General features: G+C 39.1%; 1 protein-coding gene across 4 annotated transcripts in view; it reads left to right on the forward strand.

Moving 5' to 3' along the window:
* The first annotated feature begins 18,007 nt into the window (after positions 1-18,007).
* Positions 18,008-27,903, forward strand: part of PIK3C2A (phosphatidylinositol-4-phosphate 3-kinase catalytic subunit type 2 alpha) — a 42,378-nt gene continuing 32,482 nt past the window's right edge. For 2 of the 4 annotated variants that reach the window (XM_086612903.1, XM_086612906.1), the window contains exons 1-3: positions 18,008-19,130; positions 24,849-24,949; positions 26,666-26,823. In XM_086612903.1, coding sequence (XP_086469029.1) covers positions 18,021-19,130; positions 24,849-24,949; positions 26,666-26,823 — 1,369 coding nt within the window. In that variant the 5' untranslated portion in view covers positions 18,008-18,020. Of the gene's footprint in view, positions 19,131-24,842; positions 24,950-26,665; positions 26,824-27,903 lie in introns of all 4 variants that reach the window. The other 2 variants (XM_086612905.1, XM_086612904.1) reach the window with 2 other exon arrangements.

The raw sequence follows: 27,903 nt of genomic DNA on the forward strand, positions 1-27,903 counted from the left end.
TAAAGAGATCACTGTTGAAGTCTCTTGCTCCAAGATTCCCACTGGTAATGCTGGTTCTGTTTTGTTTATTTGTTTGTTTGATTTTAATTCTCTGATACAGGATAATTCAGGTGAGTAGTTAATATGAAGTTTTATGATCCTCTGCCTTTGGATGTCTGATTAAGCATGACTTGCTGTGATTGGGATTTTAAATACCAGAAGTCTTCCCAATTACCTTAATTACCTTTACCCAAGGAATGACTGCTATTTCCAGGTACGCATCCTGTTGCCCACGGTTTCTCCCTCAGGTTTTTCTGGCATTGTTCTTACAGTAATAGTCCTTACCAAAGCATACTACAGACTTAACAACTATCCCACGGTACCTCCTGAGTATATTGCAGCACTGACACAGTTTCTGCATGCATTTTCTAACTTCTACTTCCATTCCTTTTTAGGAATGTTCAGAAGCTTCATGTTATTTAAAGCCTTCAAATGATAGAAATCAAGCATATCACATAGAACACATCTTATCCAAAAAACATTTCTTATTATTCTTCTCTGGTTCCATAAACCATCTGTAAAAGGAAGCTATATGAAAATATAGATAAAAAGTTATCACAAAGTATTTACAGTGACACAAATAGTGAAATGTGTTAAATTGTTCCTGTTCTTCAGTTCCCTATTCTAATAGCTCTTCTAGACATAATTTATTTGAAAAAAAGAGGAAACATGTAAAATCTTTTATGAATTTCAAATATATGCCCTGTCATGCCATTTTGTGGAGAATGTTGCCTAAATTGTGTGGGACATACCTAAGTTTCTGTGCCAAGATCTGCAGTAGTATTTTGGCTTCTAGTGCCTAAATTCCCATCTACTGAAATACGACCTGAGTCCTAAGAAATTAACCCAAAAGAAGGTTTTACTTGCACTTGAAACCGTTGGCAGTATTTTCTGATTGCAGAGCAGAATTTTCTTATGTTTGAACTTTGAACATGTAACTCATCAGCTGAAATGATTGTATAGATTTTGAGAGCTGGATGCAGACCTCACACATGCTGAAAACACATGCAAGCTGTTGCATAATAGTGAAACAATAAAAACATAACCATGGCCTGTTTTTCTCTTTCATTCATTAGTAACACCGGTATCTCCTTTCTCCCTGAAAGATATCCACAATGAAATATTAGTAGTAACATACTGTTGAATAAACGTGCAGATATAAGCAAGAGCAATTTAAGCTTGGATAAACACTCAGAACAACAAAAGTAAGTATTAAATAAAGTTCAAAATTACCAAGAAAAAGCATTGTGAGACTAATCTGGGAAATTATACTGAATTTTAAAAAGGTACGTTTTTGAGGAAGTAATACAACCTTTTGCTTTCTTTAGGAGTAAAACAGAACCTGTCTCCCTCTGCTGGTTTTCAGAGAAAAAAAAAGTTTATAGAGACTAAAAACTCATACTTGAAATTTTGATTCAAATTACCAGATGTTCCAGAATTAGGACTTAAAACTTGTTGCCTTTAAATACATAGGAGTCATCTTGAGGGCATTAGAACTACCTGTCTTGATTAGCTGAGGACTGGACTGAGATTTTTGTAGTATTTACTCTGTTTAAGCTAATAGTTTCTCAGTATATTTAACGTAATTTCTTCATATGTACATCTTTAAGAAAATATAACAAGATAAATTTAAACTTTTTAGCCTTTAATTCAAACATCAGTGAATCTTGTAGCTATCCTGAAGAGCAGCCTAATGTTGGAGTCATAAATGTAGATGTATAATTTTCTTTTCCTGCATAGTCTGTGTACTTTATAATTCAAATTAAGCTTTTTTTCTTTCAAATATGAGTTTCTAAACTGCTCTATAAATATAAGTCACAGGCCATAAGGCTTTTGAAGGCCACACATATGGGAATAGCTACAGTGCTGAGCATAGCTCGCCAGTTATAACTGCATGGGGTTTCTTTGAATTGCGCTGGGACCGCGATGTCGAGGCTGGCTGCTCCAGGATGGATGCTCACAGCTGGCCAAAATGCAGCATTGCCCACCCTGCCGAGCTATGAGCCCCTGCAGTGCTGTACCCCCAGACTGCTTCGGGAGGCAGAGAGACACCCACACGTGGTCTGTGCCAAGGAGAGTGCCTCAGCAGGATGGTGGTGAGCTTTGTGTTGCAATCCCCAGCCCAATGAACAAATGTTTGGGAATTTCCGTGGAACACATGTGCTGCACAAAGTACTGTGTTCTGGTACACGTCATGGTCTCTGCAAAGAGGGTTTTTGTCCTTGGTACGATATGCTTCTTCCTATTGTCAGAGGAAACACGTTTGTCCTTTAATAATCCCTGTGCTTCTACTAACGATTTCTCATTCACAAAAGGATACTGTGACAATAGACATCTAGTTTATTCCTTCCAATTAGTTAAAGGCAAGTAGCAATTCCAGAAGTTAATTCAAGATGTTCATCTGTTAAATTTGGAGGGCTTACATAAATGCATTTTAGGCTGAGAAGAAAATTAGGGCAGTTTTGCTTTTAAAGTGATTTTTGGGGGGTTGTTAGTTGGTTTTGTTTTTTTTTAACTTCCCACATGTTATCTTCACCAAAACATATTTGTTATGCTTTGTTACATGTAGCCATCCTTTTGATCTGGGTTTTGATCAAGCTTCCTTGCATCCCAAGTATCATTTTAAAGGGCATCTGCCAGCTGCAGTTTGACATATTTTCAGTTAACACCAGTGTCAGTATGGTTAGTTACACAGGTTGATTTGATTTTTGCGCATATGGTGTTGGAATTCTTTTGCAAAGTTTTGAATATCAGGGTACTGAGCGCAGCACGTGCTTTCTCCAAATATTTGACCAAATTCTCTCATGTTTATTCTGCCTGTAGTATGCAATTCAAATTTTAATAAAAATAAAAATGTTACTTAGTAAAATGGTATGGATTTTTACCGCTTGTCTATCTGCAACATGATTCTTTTTTTTTTATTTATTTTAAAGGCATAGCTTTACCATGTGTCTCCTGAAAACTCTGGGGGCAACTGTGGCATTTGGTCAACATATCACAGACAACATATATAGTAGCAAGGTAGTGAGACTGCTGAGACACACACCTTGTGCACTGTATTTGCATGGACATATTAATAACTTCCTGTGTAAGAAATGCTTTAAAACTGACGTAATGCTTTCATGCGGGAATGTGTAACTTGTAATTATCCATTCATAAGCAAGTCTGCAGGCTATGTCATTGTTCCCTTCGTTAACTCGACTATCTAGGGGATAGTGTCATTTCACCTAGAAGCTGGGCTTCCAGTGCCAAGGAGTTATCTCTCTTAAAGCAGAAGTATTTTGGCTGTCAAGCTATGGAGAATGCTACGTGGCATCTGATACACAAATGCCATTTCTAAAACTGGCTGGTACTGCTTCTAGAACACACCTGATAATTGGTATATATTTAGTGTTGAACATAGCTGAGAAACTATGAAAGCAGAGGCAAAAGTACCAGTGTTGGGAGTTGCTCTTCAGTGCAAAGGGGTGAGAGCCAAGGAAGGAAGAGCATACTTATAGTTTGTCATTTAGTGTGATAAAAGCAAATCAGTACCTATTTAACGTGAAGTGCAATTTGGGTTTTATGCAATCTTTCATAACCTCGAATATTTTGCAAAAATGAGATGCTGCTAAAAAGGATGGGCTTAAGTTGTTAAAATACATGCAAAATAGCAGGAAAATTTCTTGACAAGAAGAAAATAATTTTAAGGAAAGTCACAGGAGGTTCTTACAGTTATCATGAGACTGATAGGGTTAATAATAATCTTAAATTCTGCACTAATCCATAGAATGAACCAAATCATCTTTCCTATCTTGATTGTTACAACTCATTTGACCTCATTCTACTGTCATGTATTACATAACATGATGGGATTTGGTCAATCAAATAGTCATGATCTAGTTGAAATTGTTGGATATGGTAGCTGCATTTCATTGAGGCTAAGTAGATTAATGTTCCTTTGGTTAGTGATGGCTGAAACATAGAAAAGTCATTGTCCCAGGACTAAACTCTGTGGCCAGTGGCTTGGAGGTGTAATCCAAAGCAGTTTACTGTGACCCGTGTGTGAGGGACAAAGCAGTGCAAGCACTGTGGGAACTGTTTTGCACCAGGAGCTGCTGGTCCATTAGGATCCCAGTAAGAAAGGCACTCTGCTTCTGTGAAGTACCATTTAAACTGCTGTTTATTTGAGCCAGCGCTATAAAAGAAGAGAGGGCAGCATAGACAATCCTACACCCCTGCTGATGCTGGGAACCTCCAGTTGTGCAGCATCAAACAGGTGCAGCACGGTCTGCAGACCCCATGCGTAGAAAAGGGTTTCCCATGTCTGCCGTTATAGGATTTTCTCACAGGAAAACAATTCTGTCCATCATTTCTACTGCCAAACAGAAAGGGAGTTCACACGGGAACCTCTTGCTGCACGTTGAGATAAAGGCAAGGACACGCAGGTGGTATAATCGCCCGTACCAAGTGGGAGCTGCCTTCACACTCCCGTTACAAGGAGCCGCAAAGTTTATCCTGCCGCCGAGGGACAGCACAAGACAGGACTGAAGGCCAACAGCTGTATGGGCAGCACAGCACAGGCCTCTGGCCAGTTGTTGTGTGGGTCACTGACTCCTCCACATACAGCGTTTTCCTGGGCAGGATCGCTACAGGAGCCCAGCAGAAGAGGTGGCCAGGAAGAATGATTGCCAGGACAAAAAATGTAAAACTCAATCCAAAAAGAACGCATATTTGGCCAGACAGTCTGGAAAGAACCTGGACCTTGAGAGCAAAGTAGATGTCTTCCTACTGATGGTCCATTCCGTGTTCACAATTGGAACAGAATTGGCTCACTGATTGTAAATACTGGCATGGCATTAGGAAAGATAGATTTCTCCTCTTAATAACTGACAACCTGAAAAATTCTTGATAGCTGAGATAACAAGGGTAATAACAACTCTGGTAATTTTTTTGATCTGTGTAATTAAAGTGTCACACCTATGATGCTTCTACAGGAGCACACTTCTTGTCAGTCTTCCAAGTCTCCATTTTGCTCTTGTTGAAGTCACCTGTGAGGGCTTTTATTGACTGCAAATGGTGCTAGCTCAAGATTTGTTTATTTTTTATGCTTTGTTAAGCTTTTTGAATTTTTTGGAACCTCAGTCTGCTAAAAGGGCTGAATAAAATACCAATAGGCATAAACTGGAGTCTTTGATTATTTTAACTAGTATCCCCTGAATGGACGGAATATAAAATTACTCCCTCTGGAATTCTTTTGCATCTACATTAAAAATCGTATTGTTAAATGCTCGTTACACCTTTTACTTTGATCTTATGAAAGGCCCATTGTCTAAACTTTGTATAAAATCCCACATGCAATACTTTTGAGCATACTCAAAGCATTGTGTTCTTTTGAAGCCATTGTGAAGGTCAAACCAAAATACTGCCTTTCTGAAACGTGTTGGTATGTCGGGAAGGCTGGAGCTGACATGAGGGGTCTGCCGGGGCCAGCGAAGCAGCTTCTGAAGTTAAATTAAGCAAAATTCCGTTTAGTGGAACATATTGTTCCAAACCGCTGGAGCCGTCAGCTGGCACGTGACGAAAGTATTTCTTTTCACCACGAAACCCCATGTGCTACGGAGCACCCTCGTTTCACCAGCGCCACTTCTCAACCTCTTCCTGCGGTCTTTTCCGTTCCCGGCGGGCACGGGTAGGACCCTTCCTCCGCGGCCAGCGGCAGAGGAAGCTCCTTGTGTCCGCGGCTCGGCTCCAGCCTCCCAGACGGACATTTCTGGTCCGTTGTGCAAGCTTCCAGTCATGCCGAGCATTCCTAGGAAGATCGGGCGATAAGGGGAGGAAATGACGGAGAGTCACCTCACAGCCACCCAGTCCCCGCCGCCGCGGCCGAAGGGGCCCGACCGTCGCAGCGGCGACGGCTGCAGCCGGACCCCGCCGGCCGCGCCGCCGCGAGCAGCCCGCTTCCCCGGCGGGGGCAGACCCCCGCTGCCCGCCGGGCTCCGCAGCCTGCGGCGCCGCCCGCCGGAGACGGCGCTGGCCCCGGCCCCAGGGAGGCGGCGAGGGCGGCAGGTGAGGTGGCGGCCGGGCGGGCGCCCGGGGCAGGGTCCGAGCGAGGCAGCCGGCGCCGCGCCCCGCCCCGCTCCCGCCCATCTCCTCCGGGCCGCGCCGAGCCGCCCGCGCCCCCTCCCCCGCGCCAGCGCCGCGGGCCGAGGCCGAGGCCGGAAGTGAGCGCACGGCGGCGGCGGTTTAAGCGGCGGGAGGGGGTTTTGCTTCCAGCTCTGCCGCGTTCCCTCCGCGGGAGGGAAGAAGGGAAATGGCCGTTGCCGCGGGGCGGCGGCGCTCCGAGGTAGGCGCGGGGAGCCTGCCGCTGGACGTGGGGATGAGGCCGGGGCTTCGCTTCCTCTCCTCCCCGACCCCCGTCCTGTCTCTCCCTGCCGGTGCCCTCTGCTTCCCCTCCCCCCCGCTCCTTTCCAGCGCTTCGCCCTCTTTTCCCTCAGGGGTCTCCGCGCCGCGCCCCTCGGCCTCCGGCTGCTGCCAGCTCGGCCTCGGCGCGGCTCCGGGCGCGGCGGTGGCCGGTGTCCCCCGCGCTGCCGGGGCGGCACCTGCGAGCCGCGGGGGCCCGGGGCTCGGCGGCCGGGCAGCGGGGCCGGGGGCAGCGCCGCCCGCACGGCTCGTCCCCGCCGCTCCGTGCCAGTGCGGGCTCCTGCGAGCCGGGAGGCGGCGGCAGCGGCGGAGGCGCCGCCTGATAAAAGTACTTCATGAGCTAACTGCGTTGTTCGGAGCGCCGGAGCGGTGCTGCTTCTGACACGGAGCCGTAATTCCAGGCGTCCGGAGGAGCTGTTGGCGCTCCAGAGCGCTCCGGGTTTGAGTGCTTCTTGTAGCTGAGGGTGAAGTCTTGGGGGCGGCAGGTAGCTGTCGCCTGGCGCGGAGCAGGAGGCACTCGGGAAGGCTTTATTCATCTTCTGGCTGGCTTTTTAAGTGAGTGAAGTAACCTCGGGTTGGTGCGGTACCGCGGTTCCTCGCAAGTTGGCTGCCTACAGAGCTGATCCTTAAGCAGCTGTACTGTTTCCTCCGGAAGCTTTTCACATACACGCTTCCATGTATTACTACTAGTAACTGGCTTACTGTTCACAACTCGATCGAGTTTATTATTCTGCTTCAATGCAATAATGAAGGTATACTTGCATCTTTGGTAGCAGAAGTAACCTCCCACTAACAGCTATGCTGTTATGGGGGAGAGAGAATATGGTAGTAAGATACACTGAAAAGAATAAAAGACCCTGGAAGAAAAGAAAGATTCTGATGCTGTTTCTCATCATTGTATTAATTATTGCAATCGTGGTCCTAGAGCATAGTGCAGTTAGGCTGACCTGGGGTAGGGGAGAGACGCAGAGCTTTTAAGAAACAACCTTGCGTGTTTAATGCAATTCATTTTCCAGAAGGAACTGAAAATTCAAGAAAAAAATGTGTGGTGTTTGTAAAAGATGTTGTGCAATTGCTACTTAGAATATAAACTTTGTTCAAGCGTAGTAACGATGGATGACTTATGAAGAATCCAAAGGGGAAGCAGAAATGGGGCAGAGGGAATGAAATTTGGCAGACAAAAGTATTTTGTTGGTTGGTTTTGTGAGCTTTGAAGGCAGTTGTGTCCTTCATACCGTCATCACTGAGAGTGGGGCTGGAAAAAACTTCATTTGTGCATCTGGGAGGAAGAGAAGTTGCTTAAATTGGGCTAACTTACTGCATTTATGGGAGTGAGTGAGGAGCAAGTGGGACTATAATACCCACCAAGTTAATCTTTTAAAAGAAACCGACTGAAACCAAGTTGAAGCAAAACTAATGAGAATAAATGGACGGTGAAAGAGGTTGCACGAAAGATAAAGGCAGTGGGAGAAAGCACAGGGAGAAGTAAGGTAGCAAAATTTGAAGTTAAATGGCCTTTTGGTGGGTGGGGGGAAACAGCTCCAAAAAAGTAATAAACTGCCTCAAGTCCCGTCGTCTTAACTGTTGTGCTGTATTTGAACAGTCTTTTACATAAAGATACTTGTTTATAAAAAATACATAGGAGATCTCAAGAAAGATTTAAAATCCTGATTGATTTAAGAAAATAGATTTGCCCTACTTAATTACAATATAATAGTAATCTTCATTTAGAAACTTGATCCTCTTTCCTTTTGGAGTATTTTCATCATTAAGAACTCAGAGGTTCATCAGTATAGTTAATCAGTGTATATAAAAATAAATTGATGGTTTAGTTATTTTTGTCTTGTTTGAGTAGCTCTCTGTGTGGCAACAAAGAAAATTGAACACCTTAGATAGCAACTGATGTATTTCAAAATGTTAAGTAAAAAAATCTTTTCTGAATTTGTGTTCTTCTGTTTCTTAATTCTCAATCCAAGTGAACTTGAAACTGCTGATGTTTCGTATCCAGTGCTGCTATTATATCTGCTACCTAGCTGAAGAAAATTGAATTAAAAAGTTGCTTAAAAAATAAAAATGTTGAGGTAATGTTTTGGGGTTTTTTTTGTTGTGTTAGGCTTTGATGTGGGACTGAAACCAGACCAGTATGGGATTATCTAGGAAAACAAATGCTAGATTAGAGCAGGGTTGCATGTTGTTTGTCTTTATAAGCTGTTCAGCAATCTTAAGGGTATTTTATGGAAGCTTTAAAAATTGCAATAAATTAACATTGATAGGAAGGACAGCATAAGCATAATACTAACATGACTAGAATTCATAAAATACTGTATATGTTTTAAGGTCAGCCTTAATGGCATTCAGGTAATGATCTTCCCTTTTTTATTTTAGAAGTGTTGCCTTTTAGTGTCTGTAGTTAGTGCAGAAATTACTGTGGTATGTTATTTATTTATTTTTACAGTAGTACAACAAACTTGAGAGAGCATAGCACAAATATACATTGTTTTCTTCATGGAAGTGTAACTGTAAACATACTTCTCTATTTTTAAGTAGGAAATGTGGATGTGTAGTTACTTACCAGAACCAGAGTTCAGTTTTTATCAGCAGTGGTCAATAACATCAGTCATCCAATACAGCATTCATCCAGCCCCTTTGTACACAGGAAGGTTGCTGTGATGTCAGTTTTGCAGAAGAATGCAGAAGCTGTTTCCAAAGTGCACAAGTGAAGGAGAAAATGTTTCAGAGCATGCCAGTAATGATAAACCTCGCTTAATCTATAAAAGATTTAGAAGAAAGCATTTTCCTCAAAGCTCACATTTAACCATAAGTTATGAGAAATATTATTTTGATGTATACCTTAGTAGAAATGCAACCTGAAATTATTTACGTAGAGTAAGCTTGGCTTGTTCCAAATGGTGGTCACTTCAGAGTGCTTTCACTGATGAAATTGAAGTAGAGACAGAAGGTATGCCTGCATAGTTGGTGTAACTTGTAATTTTCAGGTGTGTGGCATTAAAGGTATAAACAAAACATCGCTTAAGAAAAAACACCCGTAATTGGAAACTTGCAGTATGTAGTGCATGAGAGCCTGATGGTATTTGTGTTGAGTATGTCGCTAGTTCGGATCCAGAGGTTGGTTACTGCATGACCTAGATGGGGTGATTTGGTCCGTGCAGGGTTTGAAGCTCATCGGTTTCAGCATTGTAGTTGATGTTGATAGTTAGAGGAGACACATCAGGAACAGGTCATTGATAACTGATACGGTCTGTTTAGAGTGTAGTCACAGCAGAAAAGCAGAGGGTGGTGACAGTGCAGTGTTGCAAGGTGAGCGCTGAAAGTTTACATGAGTTCAGTATGCAGCTGGACAAATTGCTGGAGGAAAAATCCATCAGAGGTCTTTAATATCAGAGAAGTTACCTCAGGATTCAGGAAGTCCTTGAGTGGCAAATTAGCGGAGACCAAGTGTTTCAGGAAGTGTCGTTACATGCTTCCCTTGGTTAAACTTTTTTTCCTTTGCATTTCTGAAGCCGGCCTTAGAGACGAGTCAAGGACAAGATGAAACTTTGGTCTCACTAAGTATAGCCGTCCTGTTTGGTTTTCTACCAGTGTTGTGTTTAAAAAAAAAAAAAAAAGTAATCATTGAATCAATGCAGCTAATAAGCATTTAGTATTTTCTAATATATAAAGCAAAAAGGAACATGTGAACAGTGCATTTGTCTTGCCAATTAATAATCAACAATTCTGCTTAATACTTTCATAAATACTAGGTTTGTGACTGAGAAGCGTCTGCTGGTTGTAACTGAAACCGTGCAAATTTCCTGCCCGAGGGGAAACTCATGCACTGAAGCAAGCAGTGGAAGTAATTTGGCTACTGCAGCAGAGTTGCATTTGGTTAGGCTGGCAGGTTGGTACTAATATAGTAATACAGAGCTAGATCTGGGGCAGAGCTGTGGTAACATGGTTTTATCTCCCTACTCCACTAATGGTTGTGGTTGTGTTTTGTCGAAGGTGTGTACTGTGCGCTGCTGCACAGGGAATAGAATAGGATCTTTGTGAGGGAGGGTTGTTTTCACGCCCCTGTGCTACTCGCCACTGGATGTTGCATCATGAACTTCCTGCGTTTTACTGTGTTTTGAATGCTTTGTTACATTAGGAGGGTATTTGCAGGGCTTACTTCAGGCGTGTAACTTAAGAAAATCTGAGTTTTATCATGGTGTCTGTGCTGTAGAGTGCTATAAAACCATATGGAAGGTGTTTGGGCATCTTTATTTGGATAATTAAAGCAGATAGTACAAATATTTGTTTTCTCTGTCCTCACCACCCTCTAAATACTTTCTGTATTTTTGATTGATCTGGTTATATGATTTAAAACATTGCCTACCTTCTGATTGGTACCGCTGGTTTTGGGATCAGTGGAAGTAGTAGTATAGTTAGATGCTTTAGGTAATTTGTCACACTCTCCTGTGATCGGGCCTGCACTTTATGAATAACTAAAACTTTACAATATTGCTGCCTGGATAAAGCTCTGAGCACCCTTGTTACCATCTCATAGCTGACCCTGCTTTGAGTAGGTGATGGAACTAGAGAACCCACTGAGGCCCCTTCCAGCCTTAATTCTTCAGTGAAAGCGGTATTCCAGAGTAAAATTATTTTGCAAATCATGGATTACCACACAAATTATTCAACTGGGGAATCAAAACATTTGGGGCAATGGCATTACTTAAAAAATAAAAAAAACCCAAATCTTAAACCAGTAGCTAATGCTGATTCTGTGTGGAATATTTTGTATTGTATGAGTGTTTTCCAGTACCCTTTGAAAAGAGTGTGAATCATAAGGGTGACATGGAGAATAGCACAGCTTTAGAGGAGACTGAAAGGCAAAAGAACCAGTAAAAAGTTTTTAAAAGCAAACTTCTGAAACAGAAGGAGTAGATACAAAAGCATTATTCTGTAAGGAGAAACATTGCAACAGAACTAAAATTCTTAGCCTTTGTCAAACAATGCTAGTAATAGGCTTGGCTGTAAGGCATGGAAAAAAAAATCTTGGCCAAGTGCATCAGAATGAATTCATTATTGCTTTTTCTGGTGCATGCATCCAGAAAACATTGGACGGGAACAGAATTGCAGGTATGTTACACCTGTTAGAGAGCTGAGAACAAAATAGAGAGAAATACGGAGGTACAAAAAGTTGGTGGGTAGTTCTACAGCTGATGAAACCGATATCAGGTTTCCTGTTGATTTGTGTCTTCAACTGATTTGCTTTAGGGACTTCCTGCCATGATTCAAGCATTTATAAAGGTTATCCTGGTAATACATCCATGGTGTCCAATAATACGAGCTCGTGCTACTGCTTTCTTCTAGCTGTGATACCTAGTGTTCTTGGTGGTGTCGCGTTGCTTGTTTTTATGAAACTTATATGGAATTTAATTACCTTTAAGACCCCTATCTCTGCAACAGACTTAAATGAAATGCTGATTTGGCTCAGAATTTGAGGGGAGGAGTATAAAAGCACGAATGTGCTGAAGAAGCTTGCAGACATACTGTACCGAATATACATATATCCACATCTACTGGTGAAGAGGCTTGCAGTGGCTAATGATGCAAACCACTGGTTCAAGGAGGGGAAGAGTACTTTGTGGCAATGGAAAACCTATGATCTATAGGTAGCTGTAGCTACCTACTCTAAGGTTTGGCTGGAACATCATGACGGATGCTTGCACCCTTTGTCTCTCTTGAAACATGGATCAAAAAATGTCAAGATTCTGCAGTTACAAAGTATGCCCTATCTAATAAGCCTTCTGCATGGTGTCATGGGTGAAACTTGGTTTTAAGTAGAAGAGTTCATAAGTGTTCTTATAAGCACTGAAACAGCCAAGGCTGGATTTTTTGAGAGATCTGTTGCCAATATTGAAAGACCTTGAAGCGTTCCTGGAGGTTTCCTGTTCCGGTACTGGAAACGCCCTATTCTTACCTAGCTCTCAAGATCAGAGTTTTTGTGATGAAATTGTACTTTTTAGATGTAACTGAATTTTCAGAATCAAAGTTAAGAAGTACAGTTGCTGGTCTTGGTACAGCTGCTTAGGTATTCACAAGCTGAATGATTTGAGCAAAATAGAAATGAGCGCTGGTTCAGTTTGTGCCCAATTAAAAATTGCACCTGTATTTAAGATAGTGAAATTGTCTTTGAAGATGCTGTAACTATGACTGGAAATGAAATGGATTCAATGTTTTGGTTACCTGTAGTATCTCATCTGTAAGGGGGCACTTCCTAATTTTGCTAAAATGACTGGATTAAGGAAGCTACTAATTTTTTAGTGGAAAGACAATGTAATCGAACTATATACCAGGAACACTGGCCTTTCAGGACTAGTTATGTATGCATTATTGGAAAACTTAATTTAAGCCTAACAGTATTTTTAAAAATATTGGACTTACTCATGATGTGACTTCTTGAAGTACCTGTGCAGTTGTTTCTCCATTTGTAGCAATCTGAATTCATCTGGCAGAGAGGGCTTTTGAACATTGAAGGTCTTATGTTTTTTCTTGCTAAGGAGTTTTCCTGCTGTGTCAAATGTCTTGCTATGAATTCATTTCCAGATGGTTAGTACTTTCCATAGTATATTACTGCTGTCTTATTTTGCTAAGTTTTCCCTGTTATGCCATAAAACTGCTGCTGTCTCTGATATGCAGGCAAGATTTGTTAATGTTTAAGTTAACTATCATTCAATGTTAGGCAAATGCCTCAAGTATTTTTTTTAATTAATGGCAAAATAACCGTGGATTTATTGTGAAAATTACACTTATGAGGAATCTCTGGCTACTGTATGTCAGGGCATTGCTTTATAAGGAATATAGGAAATGGTCTGACTTGTTATCTTTGCTTCTGTATTTAGTGCTTGGACTCCGGGGAATTTATGTGCACTGATTTGTCATAACTATAAAGTATTTCTTAAGAATGAATTACTGGATAATATGTTCTGTGCTTGTTTAGTACTCGAACAAATTGTATATAGAGTGTTAAAAGCCTTGGGTTTTTTGAAAAGAAAATTGTTGTGCAACTCATCTTAAGTAGAGAAGAATGTTAACATGTACATGAGCAGATGGTGAGATTACCTCTGCTTAAGGTAACAGGATTTATCTCATCCCTTGCTCATTAAGATAGGAAACTAATTAATTTTTTGGGAGTCTTTGTCCTGGTAGAGATGTAGTATCCTGTATTGATCCTGAAGTTTCTTACCAAATACCTATGAATTCCTCAGAAAAAAGATCTTCAGCGTTCAGTTTTATGTATTTGCTAGATTAGTGCATACGTAAATATGTTTTTTTTATGTAAGCCTCTGTTACTGAAAATCTGGTTTGAAATTGATTTTCATACCATGTAGAGGCTTTGATCTGAAGAAGATCGTCAGACATCTTGCTGGTTCTTGAGATTATTAATAGAGTTTTGTTGCTGTATTGTTTTTTCTAAAGAGCATTTTACTCCTTTGAAATAATTAATAATGAGAAATACCTAATTAAATAAAATTACATCGCAATACAGGAGTATTTGACTGAGGAAATTAACTTTAGACTCTAAACACATTTATTCAAAATTGCCACCAAGGAAGTATTGCTCTTAGGGAAACTCTGCTAGTTTGAGGCCAGAGAAGGAGGCCTGCAGATTCATATCTGACAGAATACTTAAAGAAAATATTGCTTCAAGTGAACTAAGCTGCACTGCAAGAGACAGATTACCTGTCATCAAGGCTGTAGGTAAATTGTGTGGTTGAGATTTTTAGAACTGCTTTTAAACAAATCTTGAAGCTACTAGGGCAGTGAAAGTGTGAATGTGTCCATTTAATTTCAAATTTAGGGGAGAAATAAGCGTTGTAGGAAATTATTTTATCACTTTCAAATTTCTGTTATCTCTCCAAGCTGCTTCTAGTTTTCCTTTTTTTTCCCTAAAAAAAAAAAAAAAGGAAATAATTTGACCCATCCTTTAAGTGTTTGGAAAGTGAGTTGTGCTCTTGAAGGCGAACAGATTGACAGTTGGAAACTGATGATTACTGTTACTTAAAATAGTGTACAGCAGTTGAGATGAGAACAATCCTGACTGTATAAGGATTACTTCTCGGTCTTTCGATGACTTTCAGTTGTTGCAAACTTCTCGTGAATTCCTACGGTATGGTAAGTAATGGTTCGGGTATCTGTTTTTCCTGTTTCTGGGATCTGAATTGAAACATTCTTCTGAGTGTTTGAGAGGAGTTCCCTGCTGATGGATGGTCCAAATGGAATTTGCCTTTCTGTTTGTAAAACTTGAAGTTTTACAACTGCTCCCTCTCTGCCTTTGAACTTAGTTGGCTACAAAGTCAGAAGCTCAAAGCAAATCTAAACTTCTTACGTGCGAACTGCTGTGTAGTCAGCATTTAAAAGAAGGCCTGTCTTTATTTTAATCACACTTATGCCTAGGGAGCTTTTCTTCTGCTGTTTTATCATGTGAATTTGCTGTTTAAAACTGGCATGCGGGATAAAGTTTTGCTAAAACTATTACAACTTTATCAGATTTTTTTAAAATCAGTTTTATACTTCAGACTGTTTGAAAACTGCAGTAAAATTGTAAAATTTGACAGAAATTTATACAAATTTGATTTTAGAATCTCCTCAAGCACAGGACTGAAATACAGCAGTCAAATTAAGTGTATGTATGCTGATGAGACTGTCTTGCAAAAATTAAAATTCAACTTTTCAGATAACCACTAATAATAATCTTCTTCTGTCCTGAATACTAGAAGTCACTGGATTTGTCAGTGAAAGTGTGCAATCGTACACTGACAAAAATGCAGCACTGTATGTGAAATTGTAAAATAAACAATTATTTAGTGATTGGGATTATCTAGGTGTTATGAATGAATGTGTTGCAGTAGCTGTCTACCATGGTTGAGCTCTCAGGAATGTATGTTTATCTGCAGTCGTGACTTTGTGGAACAGAGACTTCTTGCGAGTAGGAGACTGCTTGGTGAGCATGGAGATCAAAGCTGTCAATTTCAGCAGAAAAAGAAGGTTTTCTCCTTCTGTAAGGAGCCAGAGTTGTTATATATAGTTACTTTGAAGACCACATAATATTTTTTCCTTGAGAAAAATCATTCTGCTGTAGTTATCAAGCAGCACCAGAGTGCATTGATAATCTTCCTCAAAGCTGTAGCCCAAACAGTTCTGAATAGTCTCAGAAAGTATGATCCCATTTTAGTTTTTTGAATAAAATTCAGGAAAGAAATCCTGCTGCTGTATAGAATCCTTAGGCAACAGCGAGACTCCGAAAACTGCACTTATGTCATGCTGCTCCTTCTTGGAAAAGATGAGTAGGAATTATTGAGAGGACTTCCTATGTCAGAGTATTCTTTCATCTGAAAATTTGACATAGCAATTTTAACCAGTCATAAATTAATAAAGAGATTAAAGCCTCCTTGGATATCTAGGCAGTCTGAGCAGCTGGTGTAAAGTCTATTAGACCTCTTGTTAGGATGTTGTCTGTGGCTAGTAGGCTTAGATCATCTACAAAACGTTCAGTACATCTTTAGGAGAAGGCTTAGAATGACTGTCGTGCTCACAGGAGGTAGGTGAATAACCAAATGTCACTGAAGGCCACTGTGGTGCTGTTAAGTGAGACCAGAGACCTGCACTGGCTATAAAGGAATGCAGCAAAAAAGTTTGAGGTTTGTTTTTTTTATCAATTCCCCAATCGTGTTCAACACTCAGCTGTGCAAATAGGCAGTAGATAGGACAGGACTTCTTTTTAATGGCAATAGTTGTGGCTTTAATGAATGTCAAACCCTGCAGCTTAATCTATTGCATGGAAGAGGATCTGGTGTCTGCTTTTTTTCAACACTGCAGCTGTGTTGAATATCATTATCTCATGGAATGGATACATACTACTGACCTCCAAAGCTCCTACATAAGACTTTATTACCCCAGGACTTTAGTTGTATGGTTTTCAGAGCTGTGTAAGTTCAGTCTTTCTGAAGACAATCGCTTTCATTTAAATCTTGTCTTGGTTTCTCTAACATCAGTTGTGGTTTAATCTTGCTTTGTGAAGGGTTTTACCTGAATTTATGTTTTCAGACTTAGCTGAAATGTATAGAACCTCTTATAAAGATGTCTGACCTTCACAATATAAGCTGCTGAAATGAAGTAGATAAATCAATCTTGACCAGAGTCAAAAAAAATTTAAAGAATCTGTTAGAAATCCGTTAAGAATCTTGCTGTTAGTGGCAGGTCCACAGAAGTACAGTCAGTTTGTTTAAAAGCATGTATCTCTGGTCTGATTCAAGGAAAAAAAGAAAACCTTAAGCCTCTAATGGGTGTGAATAGCAAGGGAGCATAGAGTTTTGCGTTATCTACATTTGCTGTAGAGAACTCTTAATTTGTAGATTGTTGCATGACGTAAATCCATGATGATTTACATCTAAAGGGCTGATCTAGTTCGGAGAAACTGTGTTTTAATGAGGACTGCTGTTTATGTAACTCTCCCAGCAGAAACTCATTATTCATGATTTTTATCTTGCTACTTGGTATGCATACTAGCTGTTGCTGGAAGACACTTAATTCCCTGGACTCAACTGTAACCTATCTGTGTGTAAAAGCTGTAGAATAAAGTAGAAATAATATTGAAAAATAACATAGTTCTCGTGGTAATCTCTTGTAAGACAATTTTAATAGAGAGGCATAGATATCGTGGTGAATATGGGACGTTATGTAATAGTACTGAGCACAAGATTGGAATTGGAGAATTATAAGATGTCCTTTTCTTGGTGATGGCCTTAAGCAGAAGTGACCTTTCAGAGTTTCCTCCCTTACCTAGTAGTGAATGACCCTTCCTTTAAGGGGCTGATAAAGGGATTACTTAATGAGCAGTTGCACTTAAATAGCTTATTTTGCTTGTCCAAGAAATAGCATTTCATAAGCATTATTTCTCTTGTTAAGAGTGTAAAGTACAATGTTTGCAAAGGAAAGGAGGTCCTTCAGCATCACTATGACCATCATAATCATGGTATAGCAGTTTGATATGCCTGTTGTTTTTGTAATATATTGAAGTAAAGTGGAAGTCCTCTTGATAATGTGCTTTATCAATGCTAGATATTTGTATAGTCTTTACAATGATTTCTGCTTCTGAGATTGAACCTCACTGTGCAGAATTGCTCAAATCTGAAAACAGGTACTTGAATGTAGCTTTTCTGTGTCTTACGTTTAGTGGAGGAAAAAAAAACAAGTTCTGACACTACCTACTGGTAAGTACTAGTAAGAAAAGTAAATGAGTCTCTCAAAATTCAAAGGCTGTGAATTTAATTGTGTGACTTCTCTTTTCAAGAAGACACCCCGCCCCCCTCCCACCCCCCAAAAAAAAGAAAACCAATCTCTTTAAAATTTTAGTGTCCTGGATTTCTGAAGGACATGTGCAACCTTGTCAATTGGTGATTGTATGGCTTAGTAGTTCTCCATGTATGATTTCTTTTATGTGTTTCTAATGTTTTATTTCCTTTCCAGATCTGCTAAATCTATTCCGAAGCTGAGGGCAGACAACCAGTACAAGGGAAGTGTGGCTTCTTTAAATGGACATCTGTTCTTGCGGTATGGCCCAGATATCCAGTAGCAATGGATTTAAACAGCGCTCATCACCTTCTTTGGCAGCAGCAAGGTCAAAAGATGTGGACAAGGAGGAGGCGTTGCAGATGGAAGCTGAGGCATTAGCTAAGATGCAGAAAGAAAGAGGTGTAGCTGGTAATAAACAAACTTTTCATTCTTTAAGCAGCACCAGACAAAACGCACAGACTCATAACAAACAGGACCATGATCTCATGGTGTTTCCAGAGTCTGATACCAAAAGCATGGAAGATAAACTAAGTACCATTGACATAGAGAAGCTTACTCACGCTGAACTAGAGAAACTGCTGCTGGATGACAGTTTTGAATCTAGTAAAGTACCTACGTTACCAGTAAGTCCTGTTTTGAGCTCATCTGTGTCTTCACAATTTTATCTTGGGCCTACGGGTCAGAGGAGACAGTGGGCACCTGGGATACCAGCACCTGTGACATGCACTTTACCTCCTATTTACCCCTCAGCTTCTTACACAAAACAGACTGGTGTATTTCAGAATGGATTCCACCCAAGTATGTCCTCCTATCGCTCTAGAGAACCTATTTATCTTGGTCTTCCAAGACAGTCGCAATACATTTCATACCCATCGGCAGCTACTACACCTTTCCATCCACAAGGAAGCCTACCTATGTATCGTCCAGTACTTACACCAGAAATGGCAAAAGTGTTTGACAAAATTGCAAGCACCTCGGAATTTCTGAAAAATGGGAAGTCAAGCACGGACTTAGAAATGACTGCTATAAAGTCTGCAGTTTCTAACCTACCAGCCTCAGAAAGCTGCAGGGATGTTAGTAAATTTGATTGGTTGGATTTGGATCCCCTAAGTAAACCAAAAGTGGATACTGTGGAGACGTTAAATACAGCAGAGAATGATGGAGAGAGGGCTTCAAGTATGACTGCTGAAGATCCATGGGATGCTGTGCTGTTAGAAGAAAAGTTGTTAGTAACTTGTCATCTGGAAAGAAAAGTTAATGGGAAATCTTCTGGAGCAACAGTTACAAGGAGCCAGTCCTTAAACATGCGAACAACTCAACTTTCAAAGTTGCAAGGCCAAACATCACAGGTTTGTAAATTAATATTTTTAAATTGCAGTATAATAGTAAAGATTAATCACAGTATTTTAAGGACACTTTAAGGCCTGGATTTGTTAGTTAAATATTACTTGGCTTGAGCAGTTTCCCAATAATGTAATGTTACTGGTGTATATATGTATTGGTGATATTCAGAAAATTGAACATTACTACTGAACTAAATCCCAGAATAACTCTGACCTTGTGTAATCTTACCACATTTACTGAGGAAACTGCTGTCTTTCAACACACTACTAAAAGAAATGGAAATAATACTTACAACAGTTAAGTATTTAAATCACATTGATAAATATTTAATGAGCAGTTCACATGATACTACGAAATAAAAAGATGATGAGTTAGACATTGAAAGCTTTATCTTGAGCAGCTTTTATCTTGGATTTTGAAAAAAAAATTTTACCTTATAGTTGAACCTGTCAGCTTTTTTTAAATGTAAAACGTAGAATAAAACAGCAGCATAGTCAAAACTCTCTTCTGCTCTCCCAGTATCACTTGCAGTCTTTCAATATAGGACCACTATAATTCTCTTTCGTAGGCAGCAATCTTTCCTTCTGTGGAGGAATGCTAGGGAGATCTTAACCAGGTTATACTGTCCTGGAAAGTAGAATGGCTAAGTCAGAAACTCTGTACTTCTGTACTGGAAGAAGGAAAACCATCTTTGTGTGGTTACGTTTATCAGACAGAGCAAAAGGGTGACTTCTGCTTTAGGATCAGGATTACTTTCATAAGAATTTCAAGACAAAAATGTCAACAGAGGCTTTACTTGACACTCATCGTCTTGAACATTGAATGCACGTAGTTTGTATCAAACTAAACTGTACAGCAGATGATCAATACTGTAGCAATCTCATTTGGTTAATTATGCCCCTGTAAGTGCATCCTGCCCTTTTCCAAGTCCAGTAAATGACTGTAGATTATTCAAGCTTTCCTATCTTTTAAATTAAATTTTGTAGTAATTCCATTATTAAAAAAAAAAAAAATAATAAATATTAGTCATCTCCTAGAAAGCGAATAAGAATACTTCTGTATTTTTATTTTTTGGTAGAGTGCAAAAGCTGAAGGAGAAGTCTTCAGTGGAAAAGTCAACATCCTGGCAATAGTGATAATGGCAGGAAAAATTGTATTTGTAGAAACTGGCTAGAGGGAGGGGAGTAAAAGCTTTATTTGCCTTGGAGACTTTGATTTCAGCTGTTTTAAATCTTTGTCTTATTGTCTTTCTAGGTGTTTTTAATAGACTAGGGACATGCCGTAAAAAACCAGCTGTTATCAGTCAAGGATATTTTCCAAATTGCTCCTTAATTCTTCCCTCCTCCCCCAGCTGAGGAGTTTTTTTTTTTCTCAGAAAAAGAAAGATTTACTAGACTTTGGCTTAAAGGACTGTCTGAATTTCCATTGAAGTGAAATTTTTGGCCCTTCATTGAAGGATTTCCTGTTTTTCTGGGCTAGTTGTCAGTATTCTGGCAAAAGTTTAGTAGAAGGACTGAAAAAAACCTAAACCCAAAAAAACCCTTTACCTCTGTTTTCAAGGGATCACGTTTTTAACGTTACATGTGTGAAGATCTTGGGTCTAACTTAATTTCTTTTTTTTTTTCCACTCATGTAAATTTGGGCTTTTCAGCAGCTTGCTTCTTCAGTTTGTCATGTTATCTAGTGATGTGTTTGTCAGTTTTCCAGTGGTGTTTGGTTGGCTGTAATGTAAGTTTTGACTGGAATAGTAGGCTGTATTGGGTCAGTGCTTCTGAGAAGTTGTCTGCAGAAAGTCATATTTGACTGTTGCTGAATGAAATACGTTTTTATAAATTCCTGATGTGTTTGGGTTTTTTTTCAAGAATGTAGGATTTAAAAAGGTCTTTCCTGTTCATCAAGTCCAATCCTATGCTATTTGTGGATCACATGTTAACTGGTTCATAAAATGCTAAAGCTCCCCTTTTACATGTGGTCTTTTCCTCCTGCTACTTTTGATTCAAAGACTCTTCCAGACCCTCACTGTCCTCATCAGTCATCTGATTTTTAAGCAGAAATGCATTCGTAACTAGTTTTTAGCAAATACTCTTATCATCAGGATGGAACAGCAGGTATTTAAGATAAAGAACCATTTTGATGTTTACCTGAACATGTTACAAGAGACAGTGACTTTCCATCAGCTTTCATTGCAAGCTCTGTGTGATAACTTCTCTTTCCTGTCACTTTGGAAAAAAAAAAAAAAAGAAGATGGCTTATGAGAATTTTAGCTCTCTATATGAGAGAGCCCAGTGTACCATGTGCCTTGTACAGTGGCATGGGTAAACCCTCATTACAGGTAGAGGCATTCTGCTTGGTACATTTACTGCATTTGCTTTGTTCATGATGGTGTCACAACAGCACATATGGATTATGTAGTCAATTAATGTATTTGGTTTTCTTAAGTCACTATCTTTTTCAAACAAGTTCTTCGTTTATAGCAGATTCCTGCAGCGAATGCCCAATTGAAGATTTGAGATTTACTTTCCACTTGTGTTCCTCCAGTCTGTGGTTAACTAGTTTTGGCATAATACTCCAGTTCTAGGCTGTATTATAAAGTTAGCTGATGATACAAGACTGTAAATTACCAGCAGGGATGTTTCTGCTGCTTGTGCTGAGTTATTAAAGAAGATAATAAAATAGATCTAAAGGCAAGACTCTCAAACAGATATCCTTTTCATATAACATGTGGCTTTCACTTTCTCTTTTGCCCATCTAGTGCTACTACTTTATTTTCTAGTTTAAATAATTTTCCATCTGGTACAGTAGGAAGCTGAGCTATTTAGCCTCTACGTTTGGCAATTCTTTTGTATTTTATCCCATTTACCTCCAGGTATGTATTTCCTTCAAATTATATCCTGAAATCGTGCATCCTAACTAGTCTGGATCATTTTTTTTCCCCTGAATAAACCTGTCTCACTTCCACTTTAAACAAAATTATTAGTAAAAATTTCTAGTCATATATTTTGATTCTACCATCTTGTATTTAATCCCTCGAATCAATAGATTGCTTTGAGTTTTGCTCTGTTTGATGAAGTATCTATATATTCAGTATTCCCCCTTAGATACCTCAGTGTTTGTCACTCTTCTTTCTGAAAGCAAAAAATCCTCATTTTTGTCTTATTTTAGGTGTTGTCTTCTCTACCTTTCCTCTCCACAGAGCTGAAGAGTTTTTGTGGCTTGATATACCCGTGGAATTTAATTTAACTTGACTTTTGGTAACTTACTGGGTTTTGGGTTTGGTTTTTATGGTCAAGAGTAATTGTATTTGCAGACCACTTCTATTTTCGCAAGCTGTGCTGATATGAACTACTTGTCTAGTTTGGCCTGAAGTCTTTTCCTACAAGTTATTTCCTGTTTGATAGCTTTTGCACCTCTTAGATTTGCTCATCTGTAAGTTAAAGAAATTAAAATCCTGCTTGTTGCTCAAAACTCTAATTGTCTGAGTCCAGTGGATTTTAAATAGATTTCTTAGTTTGTCAAAGTTTGTCCTCTTGGAATTCTTTTCCAAAAACTGATCAAAGATTAGTATTGAAATTCAACTGAAAAAACAAGGAGGTATTTAATGTTCTTAATTTGCCACCAGGAGGTAATTTCCAGCAATACATATTTGTAATAACATCGAGTTTCTCTCCATAGCCAAATGTGACCCTCAGATCAACTACGGGTAACCAAATAAACTTTTTTTTTCTCCTTTCTTCATGACATTAGAATTTATTGTTTACCCTGGCTAAGCTTGCAGATGTACAAATGCCTTGCAGTTCCCTAAACTTCTTTAACAGCAGAATAACCTGCAAATTTGGCTGTTAATAATTCAAAAGTGTCACATAGTGGCATAAAGTGGCAATGTTGCGTCACTGGTTCGACTTAATGTTTTAAGTAATCCTCCGTGTAGGGCTTTTATACTCTGTTTAGAGTTGCAAAGTGCTCTGAGTACTCAATTGTAGTATTAGTTAACTTCCTCAAAAAGAGTTCTTAAACAGAGAAAATAACATTTGTATAGCCAGCTTCTTGATTTGAAATGAGTTGTGTTGAGTGCTGACCAGCAGTTCCTTGAATCTTTATCAAAGGTGTTTACTTTTCACTTGGCATGTTAACTTCCTGTTTCCGTGTGGGATTTTTTGGTTGTTTTATTATGGTGTAATTGCTCAAAGAATATAGGTACTAGATACAATTGCACAGGCTTGTCAGCAGGTCTTGTGCAGACACCCAGAAAGATTTTTGTGGTTGAACTCATCTGAGATGTTAGAATGGAAGAACTTTTTTAAACATAAGGTGTGATATGTGCTCCTGCATCTCATTCCAGGTTTTGTGGCTTTGCAGCTTCCTGCTCAAAAGGTAGCTCCTGTGGTACAGCTAATCCCCAATTATATGGAATTTATCCTTTCGATCTGATGAGTGTTCATGAAACCAATATTTTAGCTGAAATAACTATGTTTAAATGCGAATCAAGTGACAATTATGGGTTGTGTGTATTATCCTTTCCAAGTTTATGCTATACTGCTTAAAGAAGTTTAGCAGAAGTGGTGCTATGAGACCCGACAGTCCTTAGCTCTGCATGCTACACATTTGACCCCTTTTCTGAGACAGTGTAGTTTGACTATATTGTCTGTTACGCTGTAATGAAATTGGCTCAGCCAGCCTTGTCAACTAATAATAAGCCTGGACTTCTGGGTGGGTTAAAGGTTTCTACAAGCATTGTAAAAGCTCTGGATGTAAAATGTAACTGGTCAGAAGGCTTTATCCTCTGTGCACAATGACCCTAGGTTGGACATGAGCAAACTCTTCAAGATCAGCTTTGCTCCGGGGAGTATCTGACTGGAGTTCTGCCAGTGCTTCAGGCTGCTGGTAGCTGTTAGACCACAGATGATTGAGTTCCACCTCAACCCCACTGGTTCTTCCAGCTGCTCTCAGCTTTTTGCTTACACTAGCATTTCTATGGCTGTATTGTTAATTGGATCAGAAACAGATATGGATTAAAAACTGCTGCAGTTTTTTTTGTGTTGGATGTTGGTTTTTTGTTTCTTTGTTTTGTTTTTTTTTTTTTGATTTTGTTGTTTGAAACTGCAGTTCTCTTTTAGCAATTATTTTTTAGATTGGATACTTTAAAGATTGTGGTTTATGTTTTCTGAGAGCTGGTGGGTGCACATGGCATTAGGGATTAAACCAGTAGTTTTAGAAGCAGTGATTTGATACCACGAGATTAGTTCTGAGTTTAGTGTTCTGAATGCTACTTCCTTCCAGTGTACAATTTTATCTTTTCTTGCTCTGTAGGAAAAGGTAATCATGGGCAGAACTGATGTGTAATGGTTCTTTCTGGGACTATACTGAAGGCTGAATCACAGAAGTGGAGGAAAAACCATTCGTCTGTCTTCCTCCTCTGGTTCAGCAAAATTTAGTCAAATTCTAATGCAGGTCACTGCTGAGAGCTCAGGAACTGTTATCGTTTCAACTTAATCTTATTTGACAGCATCATCATCAGCTAAGTTACCTTCTGTAAAGGAGTCACTCACTGGTCCAGTGAATCTTTACTTTTCAATTTAGTAATGATATACATTTTTCTCCTTATAGAAGTAGACATAAAACTAATAGTAAACCTCAAACGCTCAAAAATCTATTATCTACACATAGCTTTGGCTATAGGAATATGTTTGCAGCTATTTAAATACTGTATTATCTTTGAGTTGCAGAAAGACAATGGGACCACTGGCATGCTGACAGAAAACGTGCTTCTCCAAGAAATTGAAGGGCAGAATCAAGAACTGTCAGCTTTTTCTCAAGCAGTTACGAAGTAAGAAATTACTGAACACAAACTAGCTTTCAGAATGAAAAAAAAAAAAGCTAAGTAACTAATTTTTGGTTAGGTTGACAGGGCCAGTGCTACATTTTTTGCTTGATAGGGCAGATTTCAGTATGTGTCCTTTTCCCTTTTCTTATCCCTGTTTTTCTTGGTTTTGTCTTGGTTTTTCAAGAGTGCAACAGAATTGTTGAGGTGCTCAGTACTAAGTTTTTGGATTATCATATCTCCTCTTTGTTCTTTTGATCCTGTGACTTTCCTTGTTTTTATAGTACTTTTTTTAACCTCAAACTAGTTTTTGCTATTTCCGTATATCTGTATCTCCTTCATCTGGCTCTTTTTAAATACAATTTCTTTTGAAATAATTTGAAGTCTTTTTTTCTTAGTTGATGCACCTCACTAAATCCTGTCACTCATGGGCTTTCTAACTCTTAAATGCTCTCATTTTTATTGCTTCCACAACTGGAATTTTTTAACAAATAAAACCTTCAAACTTGTTCCTGCTTTGATCAGGTGGTTAAGTTTCTTAAAGGACGTACCGAAGAAGATGTGATTTGATAACCCAGAATGCTCCTTCTGTTTTTTTGCTTACTGCCAAATTTATTGAGAGATTATTTTTGCTTTCCTCTCAGAGAAGACAAATTAGGAGTCTTGCCTTTTTTCCTCTCAAGATCAGAATCCAAGAAATAACTGGGGAGATAAAGGTCTTTGAATCTGAAGGATAACAGATCCTTTTTAAAAACAGGAATGTTTATGAAATGAAAAGCAAACTCCGTAAAACCAGTGAGAAGTCATGTACCTGTGAAACTTCCTGATGAACAACATTAAGACAAAGCTCACATAAAACAGGCTTGTTGCAAAAGTTTCTGGTTAAATCTAATTTTGCCCTTTCTTTCAAGACCCAGTGCTTAAAATACTGATGGACTTTTGACTGGACAACTCTTGCTAGAGGGATTCCTTTTTTTTTTTTTTCCTTCCCCATTCATGCTATTGTCAGGAATCAAAATGATGAAATAAATGACCATTATAGATGAGTTCTGTTCTTAATCTCTTATAATACTACATTAATATTGGCAGAAGGTTAAGGTTAAATTATTTTGTCTATGTTAAATAGCAGAAAATAAAAAGTAGCTATCACAGTACTGTCTGTTTATTGCTAGGTGAATATTTTATATTGTTCGTGTCCTAAAAAAAACCTTTTTCCTTTAATTTAGGCCTGTTTCTCAACTTTCATGAGTTGAAGTAACTACTTTCTACATAATATCTTAAGTTCAGATTAGACTTCCAAAAATTAAAACATGTAAAGAATTTTGCGGTGTTTTGTACGTAAAAGAAATTACACCTTTTAAACTTACTTTTAGCAAATGCCATGGATTAGCTTTTTTAAAACTGTTTTAGAGCTTAGTTTCTACAGAAGCTGGATATGTCATGTAAGCATTCACCTATTAAAATTTTTAAGCTGTGTGGAAAAACTGTCTTATTATAAGCTAGATTCACACCCCCACCCCCCCGCCCCAAGTACTACTTGTATAATTATTGTGGGCAGTGTTCTGTTGAAAGTAGAAAAATTAAATGGTGTTTTGTACGTAGAATTTACATAAAGAGCAAAAGGTAGTCTTTACTGTTCTGGCTTGTGGCTATTACCGTGTTATTTTACTTTAGTCTTAGACTTATTCATTGCAATGTTTCATAAACCTTCTCTACTTTCAGATTGAGGACCAAGTTTCCTTATGCTAATCAGCAAACAAACCCAGGCTTTGTGCTGAGTCCAGTCATGCTGCAAAGAAATATAAGTGGGGAGACTGCCAGTATCAAGGTTTCTATAGAAATCGAAGAATTCCAGCAACCAGTAACTTTTACGTGTGATGGTATGTTTCTGCTTTTTAAATTGGAGTTTGCTTGTAAGACTCGAATGGGAGGTTAAGACTGTGTGCTCAGTCTGGGCCAATGGCTTTCAGTTTTTGTAATCCCTGGGTCTCAGATGCATGGATCGCTTGTGGGAACTTGGAAAAGGTAACTGAAGAAAGAACCTAAGCCTGGGTCAGTGCCTCCATCATAAAATATTTAGAAGCTGACAAAATTAACCGTGCTTTTAAAAGGGAAAACCGAGTGAACCGGAAGTGCTGTTCTATCCATAGAGGGAATGTTAAAAGAGTTTTTCAAGGGTTTGACCTCCTTTATGGTGATTGAGGGGACGATGACACCAAGACTGAAATTCTTAACTTTAATTTAAACTTTTTATTTCAGCACTCTAACAGATGTTTAAATAAATTCTTGCAGGCTATCTAAATATTTAGACAAATTGCTGTTGGGAAATAAGAGTAACTACTGAAATTATCTATCACTTGACTTCAATATATGCTTATGAACACACACTAAAATAATACTGTCACAGTGTGCTACAACTAGCTGGCCTGTTTTTATGGGTAACCAGGAGTATTAATTTGGGGTGTAACTTTAGGTTTAACTTGTTCTTGTACATAAATTCATATTGTCTGTGCAGTCAAGACTACACAGCGTGTTTGGACTAAAGGCTGCAATTCTGGATTCTGTCAACTTCTGGCAGTTCTTGGTGATAATATAACTGAGCAACTTAGTTTTTAGCCTCTATGCTGCTGTAGTCTCAGCCCTTGTGAGAGTTCCCATTCCCAGCACCTGGTAGTGAATCTGTGGTATGTTGTTTTTTTTATTTGGTTCTCTATTTGTAACAGTATAGATGTTAGAGGTGTGTTTTCTCAAAAGATATGAAGTTGCTTGGAAAACAAGCTCTCAATGCGTGTTTTCATTCAGTAGTAATTTGCTGGGTCTTGTTATTTTGCTGTGATTTAATACTCTCTTGTTAAGAAATGAGGTGGACTGCAAGTATAGCCTAGGAAGGGTTTCTGCTCTTCATCCTTAAGATTAAACTTTCCTAATACTACAGGCTTAATCCTTGCCTACAAAACGCT

This window comes from Tauraco erythrolophus, chromosome 6, assembly GCF_009769465.1.
Source record: "Tauraco erythrolophus isolate bTauEry1 chromosome 6, bTauEry1.pri, whole genome shotgun sequence".
NCBI lineage: Eukaryota > Metazoa > Chordata > Aves > Musophagiformes > Musophagidae > Tauraco > Tauraco erythrolophus.